At 36.4% G+C, this 18,247-nt stretch overlaps 1 protein-coding gene and 1 non-coding gene across 3 annotated transcripts; both read left to right on the plus strand.

The window, feature by feature from the left end:
- The first annotated feature begins 871 nt into the window (after positions 1-871).
- LOC101427744 (all-trans-retinol dehydrogenase [NAD(+)] ADH1B-like) lies at positions 872-12,578 on the plus strand. Of its 2 annotated transcripts, XM_058295007.1 has the most exons (10): positions 872-982; positions 2,867-2,968; positions 3,593-3,731; positions 6,314-6,401; positions 6,503-6,722; positions 7,089-7,349; positions 9,902-10,037; positions 10,657-10,795; positions 11,002-11,054; positions 12,412-12,578. In XM_058295007.1, the coding sequence occupies exons 1-10, from the start codon at positions 965-967 to the stop codon at positions 12,426-12,428; spliced, it is 1,173 nt and encodes a 390-aa protein (XP_058150990.1). In that variant the 5' UTR covers positions 872-964; the 3' UTR covers positions 12,429-12,578. The 2 variants fall into 2 exon arrangements, with proteins under 2 accessions (XP_058150990.1, XP_058150998.1); XM_058295015.1 differs by lacking the exon at positions 11,002-11,054.
- On the plus strand, positions 1,270-1,520 carry LOC131279984 (small Cajal body-specific RNA 6). The gene has a single exon (XR_009187517.1). It is a non-coding gene; the product is annotated as a small Cajal body-specific RNA 6 (non-coding RNA).
- Positions 12,579-18,247: the final 5,669 nt, after the last annotated feature.

An 18,247-nucleotide genomic window follows, 5' to 3' on the forward strand; every position in this document is an offset into this window, starting at 1 on the left:
CGGGTCTGTACTATTGCCAATAGACTGTGGCCTTTCTTTTAGGAATAATAATTGTAACCTACACTTATTGAGGGTTTTCTTTTCTGCTGGACTTGATAAAAAGTGCTTTAAGGATTTTCTCATTTATTCAACAAACAGTCCTGTGAGACGGGTACTATTATTCATGATCATCTTTGAAATAAGGAAACCAAGACACGAACCAGATAAACTGTGTGTCCTTGTTCAGAAAACCTCTAAGGAACAGGGTCTGTCCAGACCCAAAGGCCATGAACACAGCTACTGCCCCACACTGCCTCTGGCTCTGGGTAGGTTTCGTCTCTTAATCAGCTTTGCCTTCCCCTTAGTACATGGATTACTACCTGACATGGGGAGGCCATCAGTCAGTGCTGACTGGTATTGCCGAGAGCAGAAATACCAGGACAGAGAGCCCCTTTGCTGTGACCTTCTGGGTTTAAAACTTTCCTGCTCCTAAGAAGAGGCTGCTGAATCCAGCACCTTCCTCAGCTTGCTGGCTCTCTCTGCCCTGCCTCATCTGTCCTGCTTCTTCACCTCCCTGTCTACCTGCAACAAATGGATTGGAAAATGGAGTTTAATGCAGACAAAGAAAAACCAGAATTGTAAACTAGCTTTGTGAGATTGGGGAGAGAGAAGAAGTAGGTTGAAGAGAGATTAAATTTTGTGTGGAAATATTGAACCTAATGCAATCAAGATATTGTTTCTGAAATTGGCTTATTGTGAACAAAGTTCAGTTTTGAATACTGGTTCTGTGTACTTCATAAATGATTCAATTTGGTCTGATAAATAATTGGTAGGTGTGGCTTATAAAACCCAGGTCACATGCACAGAATTACGTGTTACTAATGCAAACAAAATATCTGGCAATATATCTGCTCTGTGTCCTCAAACAGGGAGAAAGTCCACAAGAGTTCACCAGTCCCTGGTCTGCAGAGAAGAAAACAACAACATGAGCACAGCAGGAAAAGTAAGAAAAAATATTTTATTTGGAAATATTTTCTCTATTACATAATAAATAAATATAAATTTTATAATTTATCGCATAATAAATAAATGGATACAGATTTCAATCAATAATTTAAATTTTGTATATCCATTAGAAACAATAAATACTGAAATATGCAATCCTAACCAACAGTGAAAAAGGCTATTCCCATTGCCTGTACCAGAATATGCATAATCTTTATCAATTAATATTTGTCTTCTTCTTTTAAATGAATATGCTTTATTTTGGAGTGAGAGTTTCTCCAAGTCTATCATGACTAATTTGTAAACCAAAATTAGAAATGTTTCACTCAAGAACTTATCTTAATCCCTCCATCATGCTCCAGTTGTGTGAGATGGGCAAAAGGGCACTGACTCTTGGTGATGTCCCTGTCTGCTCTCCCTTGGTGAGCCCAGGGACGACGCTGTGGTCGGCATCCAACAGCTTAGTTACAAAGGGATTTTGGTCGATGGAAGTACTGGGATCCGGGGTTATAATCCGACACGTTTAAACTGAGATGTTTGGGGGAAAAAAACTTCCTACATATTCAAAAACCGTAATTTAAATGAGTTATGTGGAAACAAAAAGATAATGATAGAGGCATCTTAATCCTGAAACAGCCTGATTTACGACTTTGGAAAACTGCTCAGTCTATTTACTCTCACTATTTTCATCTGTAAAATAAGGCTAGTATTCCGATAGTTGCAGCCTGCTAGCATCTGTGTAAGGTTAAAGGTCAAGTATAGAAGTGCCCGAAAAAGCCACAGGGAGGCTGTCACCTCATAGGTACCAATACTCAGGATCTACAGCAATCAGTGCCCATTTTCCAAGTCCTCTGTTATCGTGATATTGGCCTTAGCACAAAGCCTGAAAATTGGCAATATTTCAGAAACAAATAATGGAAATTAATTTCAAAGGAAAAAATTCCCATTGAATTGATTTGATCATATATGCAGGAAGTCATTTATCTATTACAGAAGCACTTGATCTATACAACCTTTCCCACCTTGAAAACAGGGTATAAGGACCATCACAACAGTGAAAATATGTGTTTAACTCTTCTTTTGAAGAACTTCTGGAATTAAGCTATCTGCACTTGCTATTCAAACAAGCACAGTTCTCCTGATTTTGAGTTATTTACGTGTTCACATGGGAGTGGGTTTACATGTGGCATTTGTATTTTAACTCGTGTTTTTTGGTTCAGATATCTCTAAAAGTAGATGCTACACATAAATCAGATAATAAAGCAGTAGGCAAAAGCAATGTCCCAAATGAGTAAAGCAACTAGAATCACACACAAGAGGTAGGAAGGGAAAAATAATAATATTAATAATAAAAAGGCAAACAGGAAAACGTGAGACAAAAAAAAGTTTTCCTATGCAGAAAGCACATACTACCTGTTATCATAAATTCAGATTGTTTTGCCATAATCAAACTTTGAGCAAGAAGGTGGCAAGTTTTAAATGAATGGAAAAATTTCTGCAATATCAATGAAATAACAGTGACTCAGAATTTCATATAGAAGCCAACAATTTTGGGTCAAGAGCACACCGCAGGTCAGTATTAGAATATATTAAGAATAAATATCTGAGGATAAAAAAAGAAATGCCAAAATAACCTAGAAAAAATTATTCAAATTTGTCTCACTGTCTCATTATGTGTAATTCTGTTTCTATCTCCCTATGTTAATGCTTTATAATTTTTTAAATGATTTTTATAACTTTTTTGACCAGAGCTTGTCCATTTCAACACAGCAGTTATTTGTTCTAGACTTGGGGTAAATGTGGCAATACAAAGTTGGAAAGACAAAGTCCCTAACTTCAACATTGAGTGAAAACAGTTATTATTTTGTGTTCCATTTTCCAGGTAATAAAATGCAAAGCAGCTGTGCTTTGGGAGCTAAAGAAACCCTTGTCCATCGAGGAGGTGGAGGTCGCACCCCCCAAGGCCTATGAAGTTCGTATTAAGGTGAAACCATTTTCTGTCTCTATTTTTTGTCTTTAAAAGTCTAAGTATATTAAAAGTAGAAACAACAAAAAATCCATTGAGAAGATTTTTACACAAATTGTGGTAATCATTACAATGGAACTACATTTATTGTCAGGAAAGGTATTAATAATACATGTCCTTAAAATTGTTAAATTGATCAACGTGATTCCAATAAAATGAAACAGTATTATTCTGAGAAATATAGAAAGAACTTACGTGTTTTTAGAGGAATTAAGTATAAAAGGATATATACCAATATTTCATAATGGTTGATGTTAGAATATGAAGGACTCTTTTCTGGGTGATAATATGAAAGCTCTATAGAGAGCATGCATTAGTGTATATTATATAAGACCTACATGTTACAGAAACAATTATTTTGCAATTATGCCAAATTGTCTAATGTAAGAAAAGATAGGGAATGATAATTTCAGACTAAATAATCTCAAGGATTAACGGAATGTTTTTTAATTGGGAAAAGTAGGCATTAGCAAAATTCTGAAAACTCTAGAAATCCAACTTTAGGGAACTGGATACATTAAGTCTATCTGTGGATCATACATTTATTTATCTGAATCGAATTACTCTACATTTCCCCAACAGATGGTGGCCACAGGGATCTGTCATTCAGATGACCATGTGATAAGTGGGGATTTGCTCACTCCACTTCCTGTGATCTTAGGCCACGAGGCAGCCGGCATAGTGGAGAGCATTGGGGAGGGGGTGACTGCAGTCAAACCAGGTAATGGAATTACACTCAGGGAATGCATCTTTTTTTTTTTTAACTTTTTTTTTTATTGTATTTTTTTAAAGATGCATAGATACTAAAAATTATAAAAGGTTCAGATACTAAAAATTATAAAAGGTTCAGATACTAAAAATTATAAAAGGTTCCACATCCCCCACACCCCAACACTCTTACTCATCCCAAATCAACAACCTCATTCATCATTGTGGCACATTCATTGCATTTTGTGAATACATTTTGGAACACAACTGCACCACATGGATAATAGTTTATATTGTAGCTTACCCTCTCTACCAGTACACTCAGTGGATTATGGCGGGATATATAATGTCCAGCATCTTTCCCTGCAATATCATTTAGAACAACTCCAATTCCCGAAAATGCCCCATATCACATCTCTTCACCCCTCTCCCTGCCCTCAGCAACTACCGTGGCCACTTTCTCCACATCAATGCTAAATTTCTCCCATTGCTAGTCACAATAGTTCTTTAGTAGAATATCAGTAAATACACTCTAATCCATATTTTATTCCTCCATCCTGTGGATGCTGGGATGGTGATGTCCACTTTACCTCCAAATCGAGAGGGGGCTTTGTTCAGATCTCACAAGGTCATACACTGTGGATGAGGAAACTGAGGCAGGGGAAGGAAAAAGATCTGCTCCAGGCCCCAGCAGTGGAGTCTGTCCACTGATTCCTCTTCCTATGTGGCCTCCCTTCTTGAACATGGAACTAATTAAACAGACAGGGGAGGAGACAGGGCAGAAAGAATCCTGCTGGAAGAGCATCTATTTTATTACTTTAACCAGACCTAAAAATGCCTGATTATAAATACTAACTAAATATTTATTTTTAGCATTTAATTTATACTAATTGCATTTTGTACTGATACAGATGAACAATTTAAAGGTAAGGGTGAATTCAATAGAAAATTTCTATGCTATCAAATCCACCTAAAGATTATCAAATGTGTTTAGTCCAATCATTATTTGGATTGTATGGAAGAGGTCGTATGGTTGATTGAAAGTAAAAATTATATTTATTTTTAAAATTTCCTTAGCCAGTATATATAACCCCTTCCTTACCAAATATTTACCTGACCCATGAACAGAAAAAAATGATGTTGGTTTAAGATATACCCAGGGGTTCTGAATCTCTGGACTGACCATATGATAGCCAGGCCCTGAGCCTCAATGGACTTTGGCTCCTACACTCTGGTTTATTAGACTTACCCCACTCAACTAACATGGAGTTGAAGAATGTCAACCACCACACCATGGAGCCAAGAGTGCCTTCAACTGAAAGCAGGAGGATTGCATCCAGCATCCGTGTGGAATCTAAGCCCCCTCTTGACATAGATGTGGAATGGACAAAACCAATCCAAGGTCCACAGGATGGAGGAATAGAATATGGATTAGAATGGACTTACTGATATTCTATTAATGAACTATTGTGATTAGTAATAGAAGAAAATGTAGCATTGGTGTGGAGAAAGTAGCCATGGTGGCTACTGGGTGTGGGGAATGGGAGGAAGAGATGAGATGTGGAGGTGTTTTTGAGACTTGGAGTTGTCCTGGGTGGTGCTGCAGGGACAATTACCGGACACTGTAGGTCCTCCCATGGACCACTGGATGGAACGTGGGAGAGTATGGGCTATGATGTGGACCATTGACCATGAGGTGCAGCGATGCTCAGAGATGTATTCACCAAATGCAATGAATGTGGCATGATGATGGAGGAGAATGTTGCTATGGGGGGCATAGTGGGGTGAGGGGGGTTGGGAGTATATGGGGACCTCATATTTTTTAATGTAATATTAAAAAAAATGAATTAAAAAAAATAAAACCTCTTTGAAGACAGTGAAAAATATATATATATATACGTAATAAAATGACACCCTTCCTTTCACCCCTGCTCCCTCCACCATAGGAAAAAAAGAGATAATTCAGAAACTTAATTATCTGCCTAAATGTACATCAAATTTTCTTATTCTACAAGAAAGTGCCTGTCGTAGGAATTATTGAAGTATGCAGAGAAATTTTGCAAATTCCTCCTATTTCCCTTACCATTTAGTATTCCTTTAAAAGTACTAAAAAGTTAAGCATTTACTTCCTAGTAAGATAAGCAAGAGCTTTATAATCCATTGTTATTAAACCCTCAATATTATTATAACCCAAACTATTACAAAATATCGTATCACCATTATGATGGTCATCACACAACTAAAATTTATATTAATGCTTAGAGTGAGAGTATTTAACAATTAATTAAAGATGAAGTGAGATGAAATGGAAAAAGCCTTAATAACAATCTACATGTGGTAAAAGATAATTATTCATAGAGTAAAATAATAATAATTCATGTTGTTTCCCATATTTGCATTCTTCTTTGGGATCTTCAGGACCATAAAAAAAAAAAATTGGTAAAAAAATCGCCAATGAAATAGTGGTGATTTCACTCTATTTCTTGGGAGATCTTTCCAGAACATATGCTTGTAATATATACATTTATGCTTAATTTCCTGTTCTATTAATTCTTGGATAGGAATTTAATATTCCATTGCTTTACCATCCTTCAGGTGATAAAGTCATCCCAGTGGGTCTTCCCCAGTGTGAAGAATGTGCCTGTTGCAAACACCCAGAAGCCAACTACTGCAGGAAAATAGAGTAGGTTTCTTACAGTTTACATGTAGGGCTAATGAGTTTCCACATCAGGAAAGTTCCTTTCTCATGCCCTTCTTCTTCTGATTCTGTGTTATACTGACCAGCCTGATCAACCCTCGGGGGACCCTGCAGGACGGCACCACCAGGTTCACCTGCAGAGGGAAGCCCATCCACCACTTAGTCACCATCAGCACCTTCTCTGAGTACACAGTGGTGGATGAGACTTCTGTGGTCAAGATCGATGCAGCTGCGCCACTAGAAAAAGTCTGCCTCATTGGCTGTGCATTTTCTACTGGTTATGGATCTGCAGTCAACGTTGCCAAAGTAGGAATGACAAAAGACAATAATTCCACATATACTCAGAGTGCCAAAAAGACCTTTTCCCCTAAGAATCATGGGTAATTGCTCTAAATTAAGTGACAGATTTCCTCCTAAAACCATAAGAGCACTGATATAATCTATAGAATTTGGGATATGATTATGGGTAGAATGTGGCCCCAGAAGGAATTGAGAGCATGTCCTAAAGAATTGACCAGGTTATCAGAGACAAACAAGCTGTTCATACTTCAGCAGGGTGGACAGAGAAGTCCAAGTACTTCTGGATAAAGAACAAGGGTTAACACTTTATCCAGCTTAGGCTGTTGCTAACAATCATTACTTAATCCGCTCTTGTCCTGTCTGAAAATAAAGGTCACCCCAGGCTCCACCTGTGCTGTGTTTGGCCTTGGAGGAATTGGCTTGTCTACTGTCATCGGCTGTAAGGCAGCTGGAGCGGCCAGGATCATTGGGGTGGATATCAACAAAGGCAAATTTGCAAAGGCCAAAGAGCTGGGGGCCACTGAGTGCATCAACCCTCAGGACTTCAAGAAACCCGTCCATGAGGTGCTGAAGGAAATGACCGGAGGTGGCGTGGACTTTTCATTTGAAGCCGTTGGTCAGATCAGCACTATGGTACGTACATGACAAACGTTGATTTGTGCTTCTGAAATCGAGGGTATATTTTTAAAAAACAAAATATAAATATCACTTAAAAGTACTCTTATTAAATTATGAATTGCAATATTCTATCTCCTGTTTCTTACCTATGATTACTTCATTCATTATTTAAAGTGTATTACTCACCCAAAGGGATACTGATGCAAAGTACCAGGAATCTGTTGGTTTTTATAAAGGGTATATATTTGGGTAAAAGCTTACAGTTACAATGTCCTAAAGACTCCAACTCAAGGTACCATAAGAGGTACCTTACTCACCAAAGTCAGTTGCCACATGTTGAAGCGAGTTGATGCCGATCTCTGCAATGGTTCAGCCTTCCTCTAAAGGCTTCATGGGCCCAGCTTCTTCCTGTCTCAGCTGTAGGCTGGAGGCTTCCTGCTTTTGTGTGGCCTTCTCTGCGGCAGAAGGCTCTGGTCTCCTCAACTGCAAACTATCAGGTGAATGGCTCAGCTCTCCCCAAGGCTTTAGTGTTTACGCCTTCTCCTTTCTGTCACAAGGAGGACCAAAATGACCAAGTTCTCTCCTTTTCTGTATCTTCCGTGTGTCTGTTTCTTTCAGCCCACCAAGGGGTCAGGGACTCAACCCTGAGTTACACCCTAATGACATGGTGGAATCAAAGCCCTAATTTAATTTATTTGAGTATTATCAATTTTAACTCTTTAAATTTAATACAAACATGCCAGAAGAACAGACAGGTTTACAAACAAAATTAATCTTTTTTGGAGTTCATAAATAATATCAAATTGCTTTGAAAGGAAATTTTCATTGCTGAAGTTCAGCAAACATGTCTCACATCATGGTTTCCATGTACAGTTTATTATATATTAAGTCATTATAAATATATTCTTATAAAATGTTAGTAAAAAAATTCAAACTTAAGATAATATAAACAATACAAAATCTATTCTCAAACTGAGTTCTTATTTTCCACACATACTTAACAAAAATGTTACAATAATTTTTTTGTTTAATAAATATATTCCTTTTTACAAGAATACTTTGACTAATGGAATAATGAACAAATACAGTAAAAATAAAATATTTTGGTTGTAAAAATATATAAGCCCAAAAATAATTACCGTGTAATGCATCACTATATAATCTCAAAGCAGGTACCTTAGGGCTTGTCATTTAATCGGCATCCAATCTCCACGTGTGGGACTGAAACCTAAAAAGGACTGACAGATTTTCCTATCAAACAAATTTAATGCAAACATATCTAATAGCAATACAAATATGTACAATAACGTTAAAAAGCATACATTTCTCACAATCAGTACAAGCATAAAATGGCATTACATATTATTACACCCATATGAAAACTGAGCTACCTGGATAGGGGTAAAACTCAGTTAATTTCACTGGGTGCTATAATAAAACACTATTTCCAATCTTTAAGTGCTTACATTATGTTTATAATGCTCATAATATTACTTTCAAATAAATACAAGTATCATCTATTGTGATGACTACCATGTCTCCAAATACATCTCACATAACCAGAATTCTCTAGAACCTACTGACAAAGTTGAGCTACCCAAGTAAGCTCCAGCAGCGTTCTTGCTGAGCAGGAATGCCCAAAGAGTACTGATTTTTGCAGTCTTGATCTGGGACAATATCCCACTGACAACTGAACTTCCAAGAGAATCCAACTTTTGTAAGATGGCAGTTTGTTTCCTTGGGATCTTTTCTATTATTTTTCTCCTGTATTCGCACATAGACATAGATCATGCTTTCTTTGGTGGTGACAAATGTCTGATAACCACAAGTTCTACGGATGTTTGATCTTCTAAATCATATGTCAAGCCCGAAGGATTGAGAAGTCCACATTCTTGTGGAATCCTAAACCATTTTCTCTCTACAGAGTGTACTCAGAACTTCATTGGACAAGGACTTCTGGATTGTCTTTTGAGATACTAGAATAAGAGGTGAAGATTAGAGTAAAACCAATATACACTTTCGGGAGATAAAAATAACATGTACAAAAAGTACAATTTAGAGATGAACAATGAAATAAGAATCCAATATAAATAAGTGCATCCATTGGACAAGAGGCAAATTTTAATGACGCAATTGACAAAACATCTTGTACACCATCAAAATACCTGATCTAAGTACAAGGTCAAAGCTGCCTGCTAAATAAATAAATAAGAAATGATTAACCTCCTCATGGATGTCCTAAGGTTCATATGATGATGAAATATTTCCCCTTTTGAGGAAGCAACTTCATCTATATTTAATGATGTTTGCCTCGTTAATACATTTTAACAAAAAAAGTGTGTACAGATAATTACATCCATAAGTTCTCTCACCCAACAATACTTTGTGTCTTCTCTCATGTCACAGCCATTAATATATGCAAAAAGGTGGACAGAAAATCAAAAGACATAACCTGTCTTTGAAGTACTCAAAAGCTAGGTCGATACTGTATGAATTTTTGTAGGGTATCACGAAGAGATACTATCAGAGAACCTATTTTAATAATGCTAAAAATAATTTCATTCCAGCTTGAGGCCCTGTCATGCTGTCATGAGGCATTTGGCATGAGTGTCATTATTGGGGTGCCTCCATCTTCCCAAAATCTCTCCGTGAACCCTATTTTGCTGTTGTCTGGACGTACCTGGAAAGGGGCAATTTTTGGTGGTATGTAGTTAAAGTTAATTATTATTAATTACTATTAAAGTCAGCTTTTGTTCTGTGTTATAAATGACAATGTTCAGTTTTGAAAAACAATGTGGTCGAAGATAAATTAGAAGTCCTGATGCATTTTTGGTCTCCAATCAAATAGATGTGGAACTAGTGCAGACTGAAACTCTCAAGACACAATTTCTGATATCCCAATTAACTAGGTAGGGACTATAGCAAAAATTCTTTAGATACTGGTGGCTGTAAAATAAACTGAAATATTCTGTAGGACTGAAAAAAATCCATAGCAATAGTCCATTTCTGCAACTTTTGCTCAAATTTAGACAACTGCTAAATTGACCCCTGCATTTGCACATAATCATCTGTACTAGAATTCCTCAATGAGAGAGCTGATAATGAAGGGCCCTAATTTAAGGGGGTTAAGCAACAACAAAAACAGTAAAATCACTGCAACAGTATATTAAAGCACATCATCTGTTATTAACCCGAGTAATAGCAGTATGTGGAATATAGCTCATTTTATACACTTTGATTTTAATTCTCTTTGAAATGTCTCCCACCAGTTATACTCTTTAACACTTCCTGAATCTACCAATGATGTCTTCTTGTTTTCTAGGCTTTAAAAGTAAAGATTCTATCCCCAAACTTGTAGCTGATTTTTTGGCCAAAAAGTTTCCACTGGATCCATTAATAACCCATGTTTTGCCTTTTGAAAAAATAAATGAAGGATTTGAACTTCTTCGATCTGGAAAAAGGTAGATATATGTATGTATGTATGTATGTATGTATACGGTGGGAATTAGGCTATTGTGGAAAAATATTTTTCTCAGAGATATGACATATCTATGAGAAGGTGGAAAGCAAGGTTGTCCCTTACGAGTTCATTTGCATGTAGAACATTTTAACTTATTGGGAGACTCCAAGAGTAGTTGCTTTGCTTTTCCTGTTCTTCTAAAACCAGATTCTGTGGCTTTCCTCAAACCTGCCTGATGGAGCACTCCAGCCTCCGGACAGGTGGGCACTCACTCTGAAAGGAAAGAAGATCAGACTCACCCAGTCACCCTCAGACCATGGAGCCCCCACAGCCTCTGCCTGGCCCCTAATGCAGCCTGACCTTCAATGGATGGAGATTTAGATTATGATCAGAACTTTTATTTTAGGAGGAGGTGGAGCTATACTGGGGTTGCTGTCCCTACAACTCTTTGTGGTTTTTCATAAAAGACACCACCTATTATTGTTATTTCTTTTTTGATGTATTTAAAGATAGTCTCACAAATGAAAGTTACTGAAAAAGGGTAGCATCCAGAATCCTTTTTTAAAAAATATCTTAGGAATATAAGCCCATAACATTTTGTATTTCTAATATTTAAATTTTACCTTCACATAATAAGATGAATTTTGTTGTCTGGATTGATACGAGGCACAACTAGTAAAAAGCAGTTTTCTCAAACTTCACCATCTAGCGCGACAGACCATATTTTTCTGCAACCGGGCACTGCTTCTCATGAGGGTTGCAGTTCAAATACTCTATCTTAGGCAACCAGAGGCATATAATATTTTACTAAACACTACATACAATTATATATACAAGTATGTAAATAATCTTGAGAAAGGAAAGAAACATGTATGTACAAAGCACCAGCCAATATATAGTGTCTTGCCTGCATTACCTCATGTGATTTCAAATGAATGTTGATATCTAGTCGTAATTTCACTATATAAGAATGGAGAAAACAAGACTCAGAGAGGACATACAGTTAGTAAAAAAGAAAGACAGTATTCAAAGTTAGACCTGTTTCTTAACAAAGCCAATTTATTTTATATTACAATGCACAAGAACTCAGATATGCATACATAAATGCAAATATATGTGTACAGATACACATACTTTGTGTGTGTGTATATACATGTAATATGGTACACCATAGCCAACAAATCATATCATTGTTTTCTTGGCATTCTTGTTTAGGCTGAGGTTTAAATGGGATAACCCATGAAAAGCATCGAAAAACTACATGGCAGAGAGCAAGAAATTATTGCAAGTTACTACCCATTACCATTTTATATTAATATGCCAGTCACTAGCGATTTCAAAAATAATTTCTGAATATGTTGCTCTAGAATGAAGTCCAAAGGAAGACCTGTTACAATGTTATGAGTGAGGCTTATGGTTAAGAAAACTCAGAGAGAAGGATTAAAAATGAGCTTCCTTTTTAAGTGCTTGCACGTGAATGTACAGAGATGGGAAGTGAGTGGCTGAAACACAGCCAGGTTTCTACAAGACAAACCTCAAATACATCTTGGACTCTCATGAAAAGGAGTATCAAATATCTTGTGTGAAAGTAATAGATATGTTTTTTTTCTATATCAGTATCCGTACAGTGCTGACATTCTGATCCACGTGGACACCTTCACTTAAACCCACCTTCTGACTGCCCAGGCCCTCATCACCTAGGACACCAACCAAACGGCATTGACCCTGCCCTTGAGAGACGTTATCAATAAATACACGTGGGAGCATTCCCAGAGAAACAGAAATTGCTGGAAAACTTGTGTGTGTGTGTATGTGTTTTAAATATAAATTATCCTTAGAACACTTTTAGATTTACAGAAAATTTGCCTAGAAAGTTCTCTCCATATACACCCTCCAATACATTAATGGGCATTTTCTCCTATTCATATCTTTTGCATTGGTGGGATACATTTTACACAATATTGATATATTATTATTATTAATAAAGTCCACAGGCTACTTTATTTGTTTTTTAATCTGCTAACATCATTGTCATTTTGGTGCGTCACTTAACTGCACCGGGACCTCTGCCTCTCCTCACCACACAGGTCTGGGATGCCCTTTTCTTTTTTTACCAGGATGTCCCGGGATTGAACCAGTTCCTCCATGTGGTAAATGGGAGCTCAATTACTTGAGCCACAGCCGCTTACCCCTCAGGTTATTTTAGGTTCACACTTTGTGTTGCATGGTTCTGTGAATTTTTACAAATGCATAATCGCATATATATACCATTACAATATCATACAAAATTTTCCACTGCCTGAAAAGTGTCTGTGCTCCCTGAAATCATTTCTCAAGCAATTGTCTGAACTTCAAGAGAGAAACAGGTGAACTGAAAATCAGCCGATTAATGGAAGCAAGTAAAATTCCCATAATGCTCATTCTATACGTGTTCTCTCTGGTTGAGTGGGATACTTCTTGTACTTTAAAGTCTTTATGCATCTTTGCTTCCCTTGGTCAATGAAGCCCAGAGATGGAACCACTCATTATTTGTGCTCCCAACATACACTTGATGTACTATTATGCTTGTAGTCATTGACTTCTACTTCTATAAACTTCGCCTGTGTTTTGCAGCTTATAAAATATTCAAAAGCTCTGGGGTACAAACTGTAGCATGAGACTGTATGGTCTAGATTTAAAAGTGGAGAAGATCCAGATCTAAATCCTGGGAGTTGTACCCATTTTCCTAAAGTAAAGGGAATTGGTTTTTACCGTTTATACTGTTGGCTTACAGTGAATATAGGCTATTTGCTTGAAATAAAGGCGAATGGGAAGCAAGTGTGGTTTTTCGTGGGAAAATTAAACTATTTCTAGGACCGTACTCAAAATATCTGTAATCCTTAATTAAATTAAATGGTTAGTCTTCCTAATTACAATTGACTAACAATTGAGGTAGAAGGTCATTGAAAACTGATATAGGAGCTTGAAGAAGAGGGATAGTAATGAAGCCATTGTGAACTCAGCATGTAAACTGAATTACTAAGAAATGGTACAACTGGAAAGAGACCTTGGTGAAAAGGAGGAAAGAGTAAAGACAAATGCTTATATGCTAAGAGACTTCACAGTGAGTCTGGGAGTCTTTCCAGAGGTAATGCTTATGCATGTCTCAGCACAATCTCATTGACTGACACAGTAAATATTGCCTCAAATGGCAGGACTCCTCACGGCTCTCATCCAGACATTATAGCTGAGGCTGACAGCTCAGGAGTTTGACACCCTGTCAGTGGGCCCTACTTTGGAATTCATGTGCCCCAGTGTGACAGAGTGTACTCACTCTGGTTTCCCTACACATGGGTCTTCGGCTCCTTATATTTGAACCTATAGTTACTAATAGAATTGATAGGTTTATGTATGAAAGACTTAAATCTTTGGGCTTGCCATATGCCAGTTGGGCGTTGAATCTCAAAAGATTTGCAATACCTACTCTCCAGTTCACTGGACTCACCCGGGGCCAACGCCCATCCCAAGGAACAGAGTCTGCAAATGCAAGCAAGATAGTCCCATCCATCTGTCCCATGGGATCTTAGCCCCTCTCAATTAGAGGCAGAGTGTGCATTACCATCCCAGAATCCTCAGGATTGGAGAATGAACGATGGAGTAGAGTAGGCGCACTGGTATTCCACTATAGACTTATTGTGATTCCAGCAATGGAAGAACTTTATCACTGATGTGGAGGCAGGGGCCATTGGAGATTCTGAGGGGAAGGAAAGGGATAAAGTCAGTGTAATATGCGGGCATTTTCTGGACATTGAAATTGTCCTGAATGATGTTGCAATGACTGATACAAGCTATTATATATCTTCTCATAACTTACAAAGTTGTGCAAGAAAGAGTTTAAGTATAACATAAACTGCAATCCATTCTTAGCGGCAATGCTCCAATATTCATCAATTGTAGTGAATGTACTACACAAATGAAGGACGTTTATAATGTAAGAATTGTGGAAGATGTAGGGGGTGGGGCATATGGGAATCCCCTACATTTCTGATGTAACATTTATTTAATCTAAGTATCGATACAAAATAAACAAACTCATGCACTGGTCATCCAAAAAAAAAAAAAGAATAGAACTACGTGGTTGAAAGGAAAAATCTAAAGTCATATATATTACTAGAAGAAAAGCTTAAAAAAATGCAACAGGTAAATGTGTAAGAGTGAGACCTCATGTAAAATATATGTAAGTGTAATATTGCAAACATAAGATTGTTTTTCCAAATATAAATACAAATAAACTATAGAGATGGAAACAGAATAGCAGCTATATATGGCAGAGGAAACAGAGATTGGGAGGTGATGATCTCCTTTGTCTGTTTTTTTAAATTTATTATTATTATTTGAATAATTAAAATACTCTAATAATCATTGAAGTGATGAATGCACAACTATGTGATTATAACAAATACCACTGATTATGCACTTTCAATGGATTTATGCTTTATTAAAATATATGACTATAATTCATATGTTAAAAAAAAAGAAAAAAGAAATCGCACAAGATTCTAGGCAAAAGGATATACACACACATACCCAGAGATGTATTTTTGCAAGAATATTTTCATCTATTTACTATCATGTTGTAAATTATTCAATAACACTGGAATTAGTTGAATGAAGTGAATATATGAAACACATGGCTCCTGTTTGATATTCCTATGGTGCTCACAGGGAAGGAGTTGCAATTTTTGCTTTATCTTTAAGGTGTCATGAAAAGTTTAGTTACAGTTACATATTTATTTCAAAAGTTCCTATTTGTTGCCATATCTACTACCTACTTGATAAAATGGACAATACTCCAGATTTACAGAAAATGGCCTACTCCTTACTATGTTACATTCAGTAAGTCATTCAAATATGCTGAGACTATTTATCACTTTTTAAAAAAAATACAGTACCAACACATGACATCATTATGAAGATTATGGAGATGATGCTGGTAGAAGAATTGCGTAAATATGAATCATCATGTAAACTTAGGAATAGTGTAATTATGTTGTCCAATATGCTGAAGGAGATGTTGAGCAGACTTCAGAACATCCCTGAATTAAATCACAGGACACTACCTATTGCTGGGTTCTCCATGAGTTTCATATTAGTGGTAATGAAGTGGGATTCAGAGAAAGTAGAGAGTTTTCTAAAAGCACAGGAGAGACAATGGACAGAAAATGTTTCTGCTTCTTCAAAGGCTATATCCAGCTCCAACCCACCTCCCTCAGAAATTGTGGAAGGTGGATAAGACTGGAGAGTAGAAAGGCACTGTCAATGTTATCACAGACTGGCAAAGGCCTCCATGGACCATGCAGGGTGGGGTCATAAGTCCCTTCCACACCCAAACATTACTCTATATTGTCATTAACATTGTTGGAGAAAAATACAGGTTAAAGTCAAAGTCGAAGGGGAATTCTAGAGTAGCTCTAATCCATTGGTTCCATAACAGTGTATACAGTCAGGATGTTCAAGAGACTCCCTAAAATTTTACTTTTATATTAGAATTTTATTTCATCCTAAAATAGAGAACTTTCAAGTTTACTGGTCAATGCAAAAATTGTACTCTGTGAATGTGCATTCAGCATTGAGTCATGGACTTCATGGAACACTTAGGCAGGGGGAAGAAACTTCCACAGTTTGAAGATAAAGAAATATATGTTGATGGTTTAACTAGCATCTCTGATAAACTGATTAACCTATGCAGCAATAGAACATAAACAAGTAATAGATATACTGGGGAACTCTGAATATTCCCTAACTATTTTACAAATCACATGACCTGGTCATGGATTAGAAATCAATTTGGGAGAATAAGTTAAAAATTGAAATAGAATGAAGAAATTCTATATTTGCTTATTTCAGAACAAAACTCCAGACATTTACTTCTTTAGTAAATGATTGTTGCAGAAATTAACTCTGTGCAGTGTCCTATGAAAATTTAACAGTAACAATCGTATTGATGTGGGTTATATTCTATTTAACAAATACCTCACCATATTTAGGAAGAAGCAATTGTTTAAGGAGAGAAATGAAAGTGGGTGGGACAAAAATAAAATCAAAATAGAAAGGAGTTTCTATACTTGTGACTAAACAGCATAATGATGAGATTGCTGGTCATACACATGGACTTTGCCCGATTCATTGACTTACAAGGCAAGAGAAAGAGAAACATCGGCTAAGTGATATCACAAAGATCAAGAACACCCAGAAGTCATTAACTACCTTCCTCTCAAAGACAACTGGAGAGAAAAATACCTAGTTCCTCTCCAATCTGCCTTTTGAGCAAGGTAGCCAGTCATAAAATAACTCAGTAGATTAATTATGAATGAAAGCAGGTCAGAAAAATACCAATAATTTGCATCTAATTATAAGGATTGAAAACTACTGTTCATTGAGAAATCAGTGATTCACAGTGTTTGCAGAGGTATCCAATTGTCTTAAGGGATATAATTATACTTTCCAAAAAACACTTAGTTTATCCTAAATTAAAATAAATATCATCTAGGTGACAGCATATTTCAGTGTTGGTGGGAGAAAGAGGTGGAGAAGAGCATTCACAATGAAGTATTTCTGAATTAAATTTTTAGGAAACTGGATATGAAGGGAAAGCTGAAATGAAGTAAATTCCATTAAAAATAGAAGGAAATATGAAGGCATTTGTTTTTATCTTTCTAAAATCTTTAATCCATAATGAGTAACTGAAAAGTTGAGAGTAGATGCTGGTCATCTATGCTCAATTCCACTCATCTTCCTCCATTGGGATCATTCCAACACAAGTGACAGTGACATTCAAATGTGTGGTGAGTGGGTGTTTTTCATTTCTAGGCTGCTTAAAGCCAATACCATGAAATGGGTAAGGTTAAACAATGGGAATTTTTCACTCACAGGTTTGAGGCCTGGAAAATATACAAATACAAAGCTAAAATAATATCAGATAAAATAGACCTGAAGTCACACAAATTTTGAGGGACAAAGATGATTGTTTTATACTGATAAAGGGTACAATTCAAAATTATCAGAGTGTGTTGTATTTTCAGTAGTAACTATAAATGCAAATGGATTAAACTCTTCATTCAAAAGGCAGAGATTGGCAGAATGGATAAAATAGCATGACTCAACTATATGTGGTCTACAAAACACTTAACATTTATGTAAAAGACACAGGTAGCTTGAGGGTGAAAGGATGAAAAAATATATACCATGCAAATAGCAATAAAAACAGCTGGGTGGCTAAAATAATATCAGATAAAATAGACCCAAAGTCACAAAAATTTTGAGGGACAAAGATGATTGTTATATACTGATAAAGGGTACAATTCAAAATAAATATGTAGCAGCTATAAATATATATGTGTACCTAAAAGCAGAGTTCCAAAATATATGAAGGAAATATTGAAGAATTGAAGGGAGAAATTGATAATGCTACATT

The sequence above is a fragment of the Dasypus novemcinctus genome, chromosome 1 (genome assembly GCF_030445035.2).
Source record: "Dasypus novemcinctus isolate mDasNov1 chromosome 1, mDasNov1.1.hap2, whole genome shotgun sequence".
Classification (NCBI taxonomy): Eukaryota; Metazoa; Chordata; class Mammalia; order Cingulata; family Dasypodidae; genus Dasypus; species Dasypus novemcinctus.

Bases quoted from the DNA above. Each gene is read 5' to 3' on its own strand.
- LOC101427744 (XM_058295007.1), top strand. The intron at 2,969-3,592 runs GTGAAACCATTT...TTTCCCCAACAG, and splicing joins CCTATGAAGTTCGTATTAAG to ATGGTGGCCACAGGGATCTG. The intron at 7,350-9,901 runs GTACGTACATGA...ATTTCATTCCAG, and splicing joins TTGGTCAGATCAGCACTATG to CTTGAGGCCCTGTCATGCTG.